Source organism: Manduca sexta, chromosome 23 (assembly GCF_014839805.1).
Source record: "Manduca sexta isolate Smith_Timp_Sample1 chromosome 23, JHU_Msex_v1.0, whole genome shotgun sequence".
NCBI classification, from domain to species: Eukaryota; Metazoa; Arthropoda; class Insecta; order Lepidoptera; family Sphingidae; genus Manduca; species Manduca sexta.
The window spans coordinates 7,261,891-7,277,872 of record NC_051137.1 but is presented as its reverse complement, the minus strand read 5'-3'; the positions used below and the strand labels follow the sequence as shown (position 1 = coordinate 7,277,872).

General features: G+C 32.8%; 2 protein-coding genes across 2 annotated transcripts; both read right to left on the bottom strand.

The window, feature by feature from the left end:
* Positions 1–1,007: 1,007 nt before the first annotated feature.
* LOC115455879 lies at positions 1,008–2,769 on the bottom strand. The gene is made up of 3 exons (XM_037441675.1): positions 2,488–2,769; positions 2,085–2,325; positions 1,008–1,854 (listed from the first exon to the last, which is right to left on the bottom strand). The coding sequence occupies exons 1-3, from the start codon at positions 2,677–2,679 to the stop codon at positions 1,289–1,291; spliced, it is 999 nt and encodes a 332-aa protein (XP_037297572.1). The 5' UTR covers positions 2,680–2,769; the 3' UTR covers positions 1,008–1,288.
* Positions 2,770–11,233: 8,464 nt separating this feature from the next.
* Positions 11,234–13,121, bottom strand: LOC119190321 (aromatic-L-amino-acid decarboxylase-like). Its single transcript, XM_037442026.1, has 4 exons — positions 13,048–13,121; positions 12,740–12,853; positions 12,437–12,556; positions 11,234–12,350 (listed from the first exon to the last, which is right to left on the bottom strand). Exons 1-4 carry the CDS (start codon positions 13,054–13,056, stop codon positions 11,283–11,285), a joined length of 1,311 nt encoding a protein of 436 aa, XP_037297923.1. The 5' UTR covers positions 13,057–13,121; the 3' UTR covers positions 11,234–11,282.
* Between the last annotated feature and the right edge of the window lie 2,861 nt (positions 13,122–15,982).

The window sequence follows — 15,982 nt, the reverse complement described above, 5'->3', positions numbered from 1 at the left end:
CACGATGCAAAACAACTGATGGGTCCTTGGTTGCCTTAATAATGGGAGCTAAAGTACCAGATACTCCAGCCATGAAAAGAGGAAAATCATTAGAAGAAGTAGTAAGAAAGGAGTTGGAAAAAAAATATGGCAAGATTGCAGAATGTGGTTTAATTATCAGCCAAAAATTCCCAATGGTAGCTGCATCACCAGATGGTATTTTAAAGGGTGACACAGTTATTGAAATTAAATGTCCAACAAGCCAAAAAAGTTTTATATCTTATATATGTAACAACACAATAACAGAAAAGTTTGCAGCCCAAGTTCTTTTGCAAATGTATGTGAGTAATTTAAAAAAAGGTATATTTTGTGTGGCTGATTGGGAATTTGAAAAGAATAATAAAGTCCATGTAATACCAATAGAGTATGATGAGATCAAAGTAAATGATATTCTATCTAAAATTGTAAAGTTTTAGAAGAATAATGTTTACAATCTATTGTAAAAATATATTTTATAACTTAATATAGGAAAATAAAACATTTTATTCTAAATGTTGTTTTTATTCATCAAATGTTTTTAATTAAGGAGCCTTGTAAATTTATTAAGGCACATGCAATAATAATGCAATCGTCCAAATACTTAATTAAATTTGTATTAACAACCGAATGTGGTTTTAACATTGAAAACTCCCTTAGACGTCGGATGACTCTTTCAATGTGTATCCGTAAACTTGCTATCTCCTTAGTTTTTCGAGCTTCAACTTTGGTTAAATTGGACTTAGCTGATACACTTGGAGGTCTCACTAAACTACATCCCTTTTGCAATAACAGTTGTTCAATATGCTTGAATCCTCTATCAGCTAGTATAATCGCACCAGGTTCCAAATGATCCAAAAAGTTGCAACTTTCAACCAAACACACATCGCTGATCCTGCCACTATAACCAGGAGAAATGTAGTTAATAACACCATCAGGTGTGCTACTTATAAGGTATTTTATTGTATTGGCTTTTTTTATATTCCCGACCATGTTAGAGCCTGATCAACAGATTTTAATGGCTTTTGGATTTCAATTTCCAGACAGTCTATTATGCAATTAATGTTTCTGTATTTATGCCTAAAAGCAATAGGTAAGTTCAGTTCTATGGCAGTTTTATCAGATTTTATAATAAAACAATGTAAAGCTTTTGCAATAATTGGCACATTCTTCTTAAAGATTCTGCTGGCGTAAGAAACTGACATACCAAACTGATTAGCAAGTTCAACAAATTTTGAGTCCAATCTTATTTTTTAGGCATAACAATATATTTTCAACAGGAATAGTAGTGTTTTTTTATAAGATCTACTAAAAAATAACATTCTTTTAGTATGCCAATGTAAAACCTTGGATTATCTTGTATTAGTCTAAGAGTATTTGCAAGAGATGATTGGTGAAATTCCTCCCATTGTTTTTGTTGTCTTATTACTGTTAGTTCACACTCTACATTTTTTTTATTTTGATCATCACTGTCCGAAGTCATTTGAAGAATTGAAGACTGAATAGATGGTGAAGAATCAGTTTTAAGTTGCGATTTTGATGGTGAAGATTCCTCTGAGCTTGCCAATGTATCTTTAATGGTAAATAATTTTCTTTTTATTTTAGTATGACCAACTCTTGAAGGTTTAACATGAATTGGAGATATTGCAACAGATGAAAACTGTATTGCTGTAGATGTTGCTTTGTGTTTGCTGAAACTGGTTGTCTGTAAGCCCTTGCTTCTATATTTTGGTTTAAAATTTACTTGGATTATTTTACTTTCAGACTCCGGACACACTTGGGTTGATTTATTTTGGTTCGTTTCAAAGAGATCTGACTCTTCATCCATTACTTGTGAATCTGAAAGAAAATTGTTTATATTTTAATGAAATTGTAATATTCTTTTATTCATATATACATATTGGTTAGTACTGAATTTTTTAACGATAGAGGCATGACTTAAGCATTCAAAAACAGTTGTTCATGTCTTATCTTAAGAAGTTGATTAAAGTTCTACCAACATGAATTATTAATTTAGCAAAATACTTCATGATTCTCATAAATATTTCCTATGAGAGTCTATGTTATACCTCCAGTCCCTATGTTGCTAGTGGATGGTGTATCGACAGTTTCTGTCTGTACAAGTATTTCTTGTATTAATGATGCACGCTGTCTTTTTACTGCCACTGGCCGAGGTGCACTTTTGGTCGTTCTCTTCAAACGATCAGGTTGACATTCAAATTTAGAAGGTAAACAGCAGGGTTTCATTCGTATTGCCGACACAGAACCCATAATACTGTATTCCATGTAGTTTTCCATGTCATTGGGCAGCTGCAATAGAGACAAATCAACGATAAACAAGAAATTAAAGCATTTTAACACAATATAAATAAACAACTTTGCTTTAACCTCAAAATTGTACCTTTAAAGGAACTAAGTACAGTTTTACTGAACTATCAATATTAATAGATATTTTAAAGTATTACTACTCACATCAAAATGATCCTCGCAAAAATAAATTGAGGATTTTGCTGATACACTGGTCGGATCACGTCGTGCTAACTGCAGCCACTTTACACGAAGATTTTGCGGTTGTGGCACGTGAATAAATAATTTAGAAGGGGTTTTGATACATGTATTTTGACACAAAGGAACGGCACATATTCTATAGGACTTTGAAGCCATTTTTTTAAAGAATCTTGAATAATAAAGGTATCTCACGTATTGTTTACATTAAGACTATTACATCATGACGTCACGCCCTTTATTTGTCACGTGACTTAGCGTTTCAGCGGGAAACACGAAGTGTATTTATTAAAACTGTCTTTTGGCTATTAAAATGGCTCTAAATATAAAAAAAATAATTTTCAAGCGTATCTTTAGTGACTCTAGAACATTTTAAAGTACTTTACGAAAATTTGTCAAATACCCAATTACGTTGATTTCGTTAAAAAGTTTCACTGGCATAAAATTACATACAATTCGATAATTTTAACAGGAATTTGTTTAGACCACATGGTAGAAAAATATTTAAAATCCTCATGACATTTAGTGGTTTTATCCTTCAAATTCTTAATAATCTTAATACCTGTAATTTCCGGAACATTCAGTTTTGTGACTCGTTTTTCCGAAGAATAAATATACTAGTAGAATTGGTTTTCGTGTATAAGCAGCACCGTATGATTCCTTTCAATATAATGGTTAAAATTAAAAAAAAAACAGTTTACATCCAGAAAGCCCTAGAGAGTATTTGCGTCAGGTTCGTTGTGTAGGTACAAGTTTTTGATTTCAGGTATGTGACCTTGTTTTGGTTTATTTCTTTCAAATTTCGTTTATAGTATATAAATACTTTATGTGAAGATCTTATTATATTGTGCTAAGTGGATTATTAATTTAGACACAAAACTTTCATAGTAGCGGCGAATACTGAAATAAAATACCAGTAGGGAATAATATGTGACTTCAGTTGTGTGAGTATATCGGTGGTCACCCATAAAGCGGAACGAATAGTCACAACATGCCTGAACTATAAGGTACCGTTCATATGGTAAATTTTTATAAACATCACCGTCATTAAAATTACCAACAGATTTAAAGAGAATAGTATAAAGCTGCTTCCAACAAAGTAACCGTAAAGTAATTTGTAAAAACAATTGACAGAGTAAAAAATAATCCATTCAATCTCAAAAAGATAATTTAATTTCTTATCCTTCAATTGACATACTAACTGCGGCATTAAAGTATAATTATTTAAAAATATTTTTTTTGTGCTGTCACTCGTAAACACATCCTAATTATTTTTATATGCTCAGCTGTGTGACTGTACCTTGAAAAAAGCCGAGCAAATTGCCAATTATGTTATTATTTATTTCATTTTGAGCTTATTAAAACATTGTAATATATAAACTGCCTCGGTGGCGTAGTTGTATTGCATGTCCGGTACAATAGCGCTCTGAGGTCCTGGGTTCGAATCCCGGGTCGGGCAAAGTGATATTTGGGTTTTTCTGCTCAGTATCAGCCCGGAGTCTGGAATTTGTGCCCGATATGGCGATAGGCTCGCCCCCTATCACATCATGGGACGGAACATACTTGGCGAAAAGTGGGTGCCCTAGTTGCGCCTCTGCATACCCCTTCAGGAATAAATGCGTGATGTTATGTATTATGTTATTATGTATGTAATATATAAAAAATGGCATTTAATTATCCTTACTAAATCTCAAAATTGCTAAATCATTACAGTCATTGAATATAGTCACACAACTGAAGCAAGCAACGAAAGTTGACAAATTTTAATACGCGGACGTTTATAATTTTTAATACATTAACATTGATAAATTCTAATACATGAACGTTGACAATTCTTAAAACGTAAGCGTCGACAAATTTTAATACGCGAACGTTGATAAATTTTAATACATGAACGTTGACAAATTTTAATACGCGAACGTTGACAAATTCTATTACATGAACGTTGATAATATTTAAAACGTGAACGTTGACAAATTTTAATACGCGAACATTGATAAATTTTAATACGCGAACGTTGATAAATTTTAATACGTGAACTTTGACAAAAAATTTAATACGTGAACGTTAACAAATTTTAATACGCAAACGTTGACAAATTCTATTACATGAACGTTGACAATGTTTAAAACGTGAACGTTGATAAACTTGAATACGCGAAAGTTGACAAATTTTAATACGCGAACGTTGATAAATTTCAATACATAAACGTTGACAATTTTGAATACGTGAACGTTAACGAACTTTAATACGCGAACGTTTACAAGTTTTAATATTCGAACGTTGACAAAATCTAATACATGAACGTTGGCAATATTTAAAAAGGTGAAAGTTGACAAATTTTAATACGCGAACGTTAATAAATTTTATTACGTGAACGTTGATAAATTTTAATACGCGAACGTTGATAAATTTTAATACGTGAACATTAATAAACTTTAATACGTGAACGTTTACGAGTTTCAAAACAAGAAGGTTTATAAACTTCAATACGCGATCGTTGTCAATTTTAATATGCATAAGTTTTGAATTTGAATGCAAACTCATACATGAATGTTCTTAATTCATGAATATCCGAAATATATACCAATCATAATATAAATTTTGACACCAAAAAATACTTTTTTGTATCTCTCACCGTTTGTATTTTAATTTTATTTAATTATTATATCTGCATTTAAAATAAAGTTATTTTGTGTCTGCGTCACGTAGATGTATAATGATACACCTGCAGTGTTGCGGGTACCATCCCAGTTCAGGTAAAATGATATGATGTTTTTCAGCTTTGGATCAGTCTGCAATTTGTGCCCGACATGGGAAGAAATATACACGGCGAGTGGTTGCACTAGTTGGGCCTCTGCCTACCTCTTTGAGGGATAAAAGGCATGTGTGTAGGTAAAATGATATATTTAATGCAATATTTGCTTATTACCTGTTGTAAACTGGTATTTTGTATGAATATAATGTTGAGCAAACAGCTCGTCTGAAGATAATGTCGACAACTATGAAATGGTAACAGCGCCCAGTATTTTGAATTATAAGACATTGTGAGCTAACTCGCTGCACAAGTCATTCCGAGTCATATTATGTGGATTTCCTAATGCTTAGCATTTTCACTTGCTAGAAAGATCTTTAAATTAACTATATATTATATATATACATTTGGTTATGGAAAAAATAGGTATAACTAACAAGTAATAATGTTACTAACACAAACGCTGGCATATGAGAGACCTATCATATATATTATATTGCGTACATATGAAGCTGGGGCGTGCTCGTAGGAACCAATAAATAAATAAAAACAAAGTTTTATAATTAGATTTTACTTGAAATCGTTAAATTATTACATTACTATTTTATATGCCATTTTACATGCATACAAGTAAACCATATCATAATATATTACATCTATTTAGTTTATGTGTATATCAGTGACCATGTTTCATATTAATTATAAAGTTGTATTATTTGACAAAGTTTTATTATTGTAAGTAACTTCAAGGTACATTAAAAAGATATTCCCTGGATTCATGGGACTAATAGGGCCAATATATGCCCCTTTACACAATTTCAAGATGAATAAAGATATATGCGTTCGTTTATCGCATTTGTAGTGCTTATTGTATTACCAATACCTAAACTTTAACTTTCGTATACTTTCCCCTGGGTCACACGAGGGTAAGCGAATAAAAAATGGGATTCAAATGTTTCCTACGGGAGCAAATTACCGTTATAAAACTAGCCTATAATATATTAATCCAGGGCATGATTTTTCCGTCTGCCAAAGTTCATCTAAATTCGTTCAACGGTTTTTATATTTGAATCAACTTCTACTCACGTCCAAACATACTTATGTGTGTCTAGTCTTGATTTCTATACCGGGAAAGGGTTCTCACACGGGCAAATCCGCGGGTAACACGTAGTATTTATAAATATAATCTATATATATAAAAATCAATTGCTGTTCGTTAGTCTCGCTAAAACTCGAGAACGGCTGAACGGATTTATCTTATCTTGGTCTTGAATTATTCGTGGAGGTCTAGGGAAGATTTAAAAGGTGAGAAAATTCGAATAATTGCCGGGAAAATCCTCAAAACAGCATTTTTCTATTTCCCATACAAACGTTTTCTAACTAATACGTAGAGTCAATTTGTAATTTATTACCGCTGCATAAAGTTCAAATTCGCGTGCGCGTTGGAGGATCTAATATCGCGTTCTGAAACTCAACAAAAGTGAAAGTGAATCGCGAACGCGACAAAATTGCATAGTCTCAAAATACATAGTACATAAATAGTGGTCTGCTTCGAGAAACTCAATTTTAGCTAACTTCAGTTGTTAATCTGTCCGATTATTTTTTAATAAGACTATATAGAAATCGAAAGATAAATCTTAAGTTTTGTCACAAATTAAATTATGAATCTTAAGTTAAATTTCTGAACGCAATCATAATATTTGACATTAGATTTGACAACCAACTAATATGTCAATCCATCCTGTCGCATTTCAGAGCACGGAAAAGTATTATTACGATATTATATCTATCTTTGTGGTTACGTGCGCGAGAACTTTCTTTACTTTGGTGATCCTTTGTGATAGTGACATTCCAAGTAATGTGCTCTTTTTGTGATAATGACACTTTACTGCTAAATGAGCGGGAAATTTTCTCACTTTGATTAATTACAATTTACGATGCCGAGGAGAAGACGACCTGACTTAGGTCGTCGTAGTCAATCAAATGTGCGAAGAGCTACCTCACGTGCTAACCGCACTGATGACCAGAGACAGACAGATCAAGAAAATAGTCGTATTGCTATGTCAGAATTGCGTTCTTTAGTGAGTGACAATGTAGGAGATAGGCTAAATTATTTATTCAATAAATGCTTTTTTTATTAAATACGGATTCGATTTGTTTGTTTTAAAATCATTTTATACAAAAGATTAGGTCTTTTATTTATCCATGAGGTAGTATGAAGTCTGCCGGGTCAGCTAGTTCATTATAAATATATGTCTTTCGTTGATTTTTATTTGAGTTTTGTCCTTACATGTTGGAGAGTTTGATTTGCTCATAATATATGGAGATTTTTAGGCGTTGGATTTTATATTTGTAATCATTTTATTTATAAATTCTTTACATGGTAACTATTTAAGTCCCAATGATGATTCTTCATTAAATAAAGCAATAAACTTGTGTTAACAAAGAAATATTTTTAATTATCACAGAGAACCATATTTTTACGTTAAACTCATTTCTTTTTTTTTTTTTTTTTTTTTTTTTTTTTTTTTTTGGTTCACAAAACTGGGTACAATATTAATTTTAAAACATATAAAGTAGTACATGCGATAATAGGGTACGTAGCAATAACATTGTGCCCTTCTAGATGTGAACACTACATGCGAAATGGGCTTGCGTTTACTTAAATAAGTCAGTCAAAATACTGATTAGATTTGTGATTAGTGATAGTATCACTGCTTAGACTCTAAAGTGCATATAATACACGTATTTTTTTTTTAAATGAGGCTAAAGAATCAAGGCGGAACACATCTATATCACCGTGAATATTGTTACATGCAGAGATCATTCGGTAAATAGGGGAATGCTGGCCCAGGTTTGTTCTTGCGACAGGATGATAAAAACTTTTTCGATTGCATAGACGACTGTTGGAGCGGGGTACAGTAAATTTTATACGTTCTAGGAATTCGGGAGGTCTACATGGTAATGTATAAGTTTATATAAAAACATTATATCTGCTATTTTTCGACGTGTAACTAAAGATTCCATTTTGTAATACGAAAGACGTTGGTCGTATGATTGAAATTGTGAGCATCTGTTGTCACTATACGCGAGTTGGTACAAAAGCGTTTCTGTATGCGTTCAATCCTATTAATATGGACTTGATACACTGGATTCCATACATTGCTGCAGTATTCCACAATGCCACGAACTATTGTATTATAAATAAGGATTGTTAGGCTCGGTTGTCTAAAAATTTTCATTTGGCGATTGATAAAACCAGATAATTGAGAGCATTTGGCTGTAATATTATCTACGTGGAATCTAAAGCTCATAGCACTGTCGAGGATAACCCCCAAGTCGCGTATAGTTTTTACTTCCAGTTAGTGGGATATTATTTATGTAATAAGTTGTCTGACTAGGATGTTTTTTTCGTGAAAATTTTATATGGTAACATTTATCTAAATTCAGAAACATATGATTTTCAGAACTCCACTTTTGTACATCATTTAAATCGGTTTGAAGAATAAGTTCGTCTGACTGAGTATGTATAGTGCGATATATTTTTAAATCATCAGCGTATAATTTAAATTTCGATCGTATTACATGCTTTATGTCATTTATGTACACAAGAAAAATAAAGGACCCAGATGAGAGCCCTGAGGAACTCCTGATGGAACTGTACATACCCGAGATTTGAAACCACGTATACAAACCAATTGAGAACGATTACGTATATATGATTCGCACCATCTAAGTAATGACCCGTGAATGCCCATATCAGTTAATTTGCATAAAAGATAGTCATGATTAACTAAATCAAAGGCTTTTCTAAAGTCAGTGTATATCGCGTGTACTTCACCACCACTATCCATTTCATCTAAAATATCCGACACATAATCAACCAGGTTGGTATTAGTAGACCTACGAGGCAAAAAACCATGTTGATTTGAGTCTAATAATGGCCGGAAGTGAGCAAGTAATTTTTTATTGACAATTGCTTCTAAGACTTTCCCAATTGCAGACAAAATGGATATTGGACGGTAATGGACAATATTATCCAGATTACCTCCTTTATGAATGGGAGTCAAATGTGCTATTTTCCACTGTACAGGAAAAACTCCGGATCGCAATGAATGATTGAAAATTATCGTTAGAGGCTTACTTAAGTTACATGCACAATTTTTAAGAAAGATAGGTGGAATCGAATCGGGGCCTGGTCCTTTGTTCACATCCAGTTGAAGAAGTTGTTTTAATACCTCGTCTTCTCTAACTATACACATATTGTATGGAGTACCATGGAAGAAATTATTATAATGGGATGTACGATGATTAGTAAAATTTGAACTGCTGACGTTTAAATAAACACTTTGAAAATGCTTTGAAAATAACTCACAAATCCGTTGTCCTCCCTTTGCTTTTCGTCATGCAAAGTCATTATGTTAGGTAAAGAGGCACTATTCTTAGAATTGTCTTTAAAAATGTTCCAAAAGTATTTGGGTCGAGTTTTTAAGTCACTGACTGCTTTCTTTTAAAATCATTGTAGCAACTTACTATTAATAAATCACAACGTTTTCTGGTAACATCGTATTGTAATTTGTCCATCATATTGCCATATTTTTTAAAACGTGCATGATATTTAGCCTTATTTCTTAAAGCTTTCAATAAAGGCCTCGAGAACCAAGCCGGATAGCAATTATTGCGCGGTCTACGGAGTGGAGTATGTTGGTTAATTATAGGATTAAGAATGTCATAGAAACATTTGACATTATGATCAACAGGATGTGTACTGTGAAGTATTGCAGGCCAGTTCACTAATTTTAGGTCATTATTAACAGCCTCATAATTGGTTTTGTAGAAATTAAGTGACATATCTGACGAAGATTTAATTGTAGTATTGCATGAATTTTCAATAGTTATGTCAAGTGGTGGATGATGTAAATCAGGTGTTACAAAAAAGTTATCCGCGCGCTCGACTGTGATGTGAGGAGAGCCTTTGCTTAAAACTAAATCAAGTATTCTGTTATTAATGTTTAATATTGTATTGTTTTGCTGTAGATCACAATAGGCCAACGTATCCAAGAACAAATTAGACAGACCACTTTTAAGAGGTTCTAGAGCTAAAAGAGGTGAACTTGGACGTTGACGCCAATCAATTTCCCCATATTAAAATCTCCAACAACGAGGAAGAGGGGTTCAACGGCATTTAAAGTTTTATTGGATTTGACATAATCGATGAGTTGCGTCATATTTTTAAGAAATATGTCTACGTAGTCATGGTTGACGGGGGGTGGTATGTACAAGGTGCAAATATTAATGGTTACCTTGCCTATTTTCAAAGAGAGCCAAAGATCTTCACAGGGCGTTTCCCAATTGTTACGACGTGACACTTTATGTTTCTTAAGGACGCCAACGAGGACCCCACCGCCATCTCTCTTATTTATATATGTACAGGTTGATGATCTGTCACGACGAAATACATCATAACGATGATCAAATAGCTCGTAATCAAATACTCCATCATTCAGCCAAGATTCCGTTATGATTATAACATCGTAATTGTTCTTTAAAACCGAGACATAAAAATCCTCCGCCTTGGTTCTTAAGCCTCTTACATTTTGATAATATATATTTAGTTTGAATTTCAATAAAACTACTAAAATTGAGTTCACCTTAATCGGAGTTTATACAGTTTTCGGTTGAGAAAGAAGAGATCGTCATATGATTATATTTTTTATGTTATAGCAGCTACTCGTTAAACCTTAGTCAATAAAAAATAATTACTAGAGCCGCTACTACGTAATACCATATTGTACGCCGTATCATTTATATCGCTACAATTTAAAAATAAATCATACTCTTAAACAATATTAACTATAATAATTAATAGTAATGCTTTGCAAGTATGCCAAATACATTAATGAAACTGTGTGCTTATATTTAGTAATTTTATTGCAATATATAGATTTTTTCATTAGTTGATTATTTGAGATATTTTATTCTAGCAGAAATTTCGTTTTATTTAAAATTATTTAGACTTTTCACATATTTCTCTTGAAAGTATTTGATTGATAGCCGGTATTTGAGGTTTGGTGTGTACTTTGTCAGCGTATATAATGTCGGCTTCTTCTTTGATTTTGCTCCAACTGTAATTAACGTCGTTTTCAGTAGTTAGCCGAGAACAAATCACAAATCGTATGACATACCGAGTTCTAAATGACCCAGCTACCATGAAAACCTTTTTCTTTTTTGTTAAGTTGTCTAACAGTTGTTTAGTGATCATGTCTCCGTCCTTCAATCGGAAGCACACCAACCCCATACATGGTTCGGGTTCGACCAAGAAGCGATCATCAGCCCGTACTAGCTTTGCGAAATGCAATGCTAATGAAATTTGTGTCCTGATATGTTTTCTGAGTCCTTCAGCGCCGTAGATTCTCATTACTGTCCATAACTTCAGTGATCTAAATCGCCGACCCAGAGGCATTTGCCAGTGCCTATAATCTGGAATTTTCATATTATTTTTCATGTCGTCTAAATATATTCTTTGCACGTCAAATGCACGCATTATATCATATCCGTTCTTAACCCACATGGCCGAGCAGTCAAAGTTGACTGGCATCCACTTGTGGGCATTAACAACGATGGAATCCGCGTATTCAATATCTTTCATTAAATGTCTGTATTCAGGGCACATAAATGCGGCGCCTGCGTATGCGGCGTCAACGTGTAACCACACATTAGCTTCACTACAAACAGGGCCCAGTTCGTCTAGTGGATCAAAAGCGCAAGTTCCTGTAGTACCCAGATTAGCAACAACATAACATGGTATAAACCCTTGAGCTCTATCTTCTTCCATGGCTTTTGCAAGTGTATCACCGCGGAGTCTTCCATCTGAATCGGCTTTCAGTAACCTCATTTTCATAGAACCTAATAGTCCAGCTTTCTCAACAGACGAGTTGCATTGATCAGACGTGTAAGCAACAAGTTTTGGTTTGAACATGTCTCCGTCAAGGTCGGGATTGTCTTTTTGATGCATGCGTATAGTCTTGTCTTTAGCGACAAGTAATCCTACTAATGTTGCTTCACTTGCGGAACCCTGGAAGACAAGAATTTTAATCCATGATTATGATATTAAAAGAAGTTTTATACTTAACAAAATATTAATATGTAATAATGGTTTACCTGAATAACTCCACCGCCAGGTCCCGAAGAGCAGTTCAAAAACTCTTCAGGAAGACCAAGAAGCTTGCCAAGCCAGTTCATAGTTATGACTTCTAATTCCGTGCAGGCTGGACTCGCCATCTAAGAAAAACAGATATTATAATATAATTTAAACTTTTTTTCATATGTAACAACCTACAAAGTAAGTTAGACATCCAGCAGATAATTATAATCATGAGCGTCAGTTTTAATAGATTTACGTACTTTGGCGTGGTGAGTAAGTAAATACATAGTCTTAACAAAGGTTGTTAATGTTAAATTTACCCAACTAAATCCAACGACAGCCAAACCATCGCTTAGAATGTTTCCCACAATGCTTGCGTATGAGTTGCCCGTTGGGTAGAAGGCGTGGAACTGCGGGGAATGCCAATGAGTAATCTGAAAAATTCAATATTTCCATAATTACATTTTTGTAGCGATCATTTTATAAAAGGTTTATTGAAAACGGATGCAATGAAGCGATTGGTTTCGCTTTGAGATCTGACAATAATAAAAACTACATAAAGAAATTAAATTGTCATTGTTATTGTCCTGATGTTTGTATAGTATTTAGATAAGGAAGTAGTTCGTACACCAGGCATTATTGCGTCATTGAAATCTTTAATGATCTCTTTCCAATGTTCTGGTTCCTCGGGAGGCTCTTCTGGAAGCATTTTCTGTAGGTACCCTGGATCCACCGACGGTAATACATCCCTAAAAAAATAACATAGGTTATTTATTTTGTTCTTAGGTTATTTATTTTGTTCTTATAATTAAATATTTCTCAAAATAAATTTTCGTATCGAATAGTTTTTACAAAGATTCTGTCCCATCTTTCTTCGGTTTATTTGTTTGTCGTAGTTCTTTTGTGCTTTTAAATAATTATATAGAATGAAGTTATTAAACAAGACAAACAAAAAAAAAAACAGGCATAAAAATCGTAATAATATTTCGTAAGCACTATTTCGTTATGTACATTTATTTTAGAAATAGTTATTTAATGTTCAAGACCAACGTAGGCTATGAAATTCTGAGATTGATTTCAGATTGGTAAATAGTTTGGGTCTCTTTATATTTTAAGAAAGTGGCGAACCCTCACCATTAGATATTGCCTTAAATAAGACTGGTTAATTAAAAAAAGTGTGAGTCGAGATTTTTTTTGATAGAGATCTTTTATAATATAATATGTTGCGTTTAATTCTCTAGGATTTGTTTATACCGTGGGAAATTACACTAATTGTTAACAAAGGTTAAACTGCTAAAATGTGCATTAATTCTATCATTCAATATACTGGGTATAAAATTTTGTATCTTGTGAAGAACGTAAATTTCAATGAACTAATGATCTATGTTAACAAGTTATGTTTGTTTTTTTCCAGCGTTAGTTGAACAATAGAAGGAAAATAACGTTTATTGAGACAATCCCGTCGGTGCGTCCGTGACTATGTTATAATCAGTGTAATAACGACATAATTGATGGAAGGTGTCGTGTTGTAAGACTTTTTGTTTATGTACACCGTTAGGAATCCTGAATAATGCAAATTAAAAAATTTGCTTACAATAAATATTATGCAATTTGTCAAATTGGTAGAATATTTTTATATACTTAGGTGATTTTTGTTAGTTTTAGTAAACAATGTTCGTTTAGAAAAAATACTATATTATAATATTTTATAAGTTGACGGTTTTACAATAAGTATATAATTTGGCAAAAAAGATAATGAAGTCATTATAAGACAATAAAAGTAACTTCAAAATATATATGTATTATGTATTTTGCACATTGAAGCGGAATGAGCATTGAGTATCATATAATATAGTATCCACAACATCGATAACTTTTTAATAATTACACTATAATACCTATTGTTTTTTAAATTTCTCTCTACCGCGAGTGTTTTCATTCAGTTTTATACCTCTGCTAAGGGCTGTAATCAATACAACACTTTATGTTTTCGGTATGATCACACATAAAAGTATTGAAGAATAATATGTACCTACCTACTACATGGACAATAAAAAAAATGTCTAATCGAAACACGTGCATACGTTAAAAATATTACGAATTAACAAATACTTGTACATAAAGAAATATTAGTAGCGATAATGGGTACACTACACTACACAACAGATGCTATGGCGCCAATATTGTTATTTTTAATATCTTTTTCACAGATTTTTGTATTATAATTTTGTCTCAACATTTCGAAGACTCTGCAGCTTTCGTGGTCACGGAGCGTACTGAGGCGTAGGTCGCCCGAAAGGGCATCTTCAGACATGTATATAAAAATAAAGCTCGTAAGGCATAATGCTATTTCCTTAAAGTTAGCTAGTATGAAACAAGTACCAAATTATTTATTAGAAATATTACCTGTTTTGATAAAATTAAAGACATAATAGGTGCGTTAATTTTAAATCTTAATTACTCAGATATAAAGTTTAAAATTCAAAAAATAATTTTTAACTAAATAAATTGGAAAATATTTTCCTTGTATAATTAACAAAATATTATTGAATTATCTTGTATAACCACTGATATTTAGAACAATGAACACTTATAACTTGAAGACAGAAGTTAATAAAGCTATATTTTCTTTGAGCATACCGTCGATTGACCTATTGGAAAATCATTTACGACGATTAACAGGATCATATGATTGGGAGCGTCTTGACGTGTAATACTCATTCTCCGAAATTAACCTTTTCCATCTGTTCAATTTAAAATTTGTATTACAAATTGTATCGGAGGTTTAATATCAAAAATAAGAGGTAATATGTAAGTTTTACGTATGTATCTGTGTACCTATGTCTGTGGTATCGCAGCTTACGAACTACTGAACCCATTTTAATGCGTTTTTTTTGTTTGAAAGCTGACGTAATAGTGATTGTTAGTAAGTGTAATTTAAGAATATCCTTTCAAGCGTTTTAAGGTAGACAATCAACTCATTTCTTACTATCACCCGTCCGTTTAACTTAAAAGTTGATGTACTGTAATTCAATGATATTTAGTAGATATGGCAACCAGGAACTTATGATACAGTATCAAGTGGTTTGTGGGGTACTTAATTCCTTAGCTACTTCAACCAGATATAGCGTGTTTGGGCTCATAAGAATGGTGTTAACGAGTAGGTGTAAGATGATCAAAGTCCTATGGTGGTAATGAAAGAAAAAATGCTTCTATACAAATAACTTCTAAAAATTACAAAAAAATTGTTTAACTTTATTTGGACCCAAGCATCCTCACGTCAGGCGATCGAACCTCGGGCCGGGGTGAAGAAAATATTTTTTTGAGTGGTTTCTGATATATACGTATATATTTTTTTTTGTTCTGGAAAACGTAACTAGTACCTTTATATTTATATTTTATTGCATGTGTCATGTCCAAGTGTCGTGGGGCCAAAAGTCTGTGATAGTTACTAATATATGTAGACTAAGACATGTTAATATATTATGCCAGGCGTATACATATGCAATTTATTTATTTAGCCTATGATACACTCGACTTGGCCTTTAATTCCTTATCATGGC

Coding starts and splice junctions, on each gene's coding strand:
- LOC115455879 (XM_037441675.1), bottom strand. CDS start 2,679: ATGGCTTCAAAGTCCTATAGAATATGTGCCGTTCCTTTGTGTCAAAAT. Junction 2,326..2,487: donor TTTGCGAGGATCATTTTGAT/GTGAGTAGTAAT, acceptor TCTCTATTGCAG/CTGCCCAATGACATGGAAAA. Junction 1,855..2,084: donor TAGCAACATAGGGACTGGAG/GTATAACATAGA, acceptor ATTTTCTTTCAG/ATTCACAAGTAATGGATGAA.
- LOC119190321 (XM_037442026.1), bottom strand. Junction 12,557..12,739: donor CTGTCGTTGGATTTAGTTGG/GTAAATTTAACA, acceptor TGTTTTTCTTAG/ATGGCGAGTCCAGCCTGCAC. Junction 12,351..12,436: donor CTGGCGGTGGAGTTATTCAG/GTAAACCATTAT, acceptor CTTGTCTTCCAG/GGTTCCGCAAGTGAAGCAAC.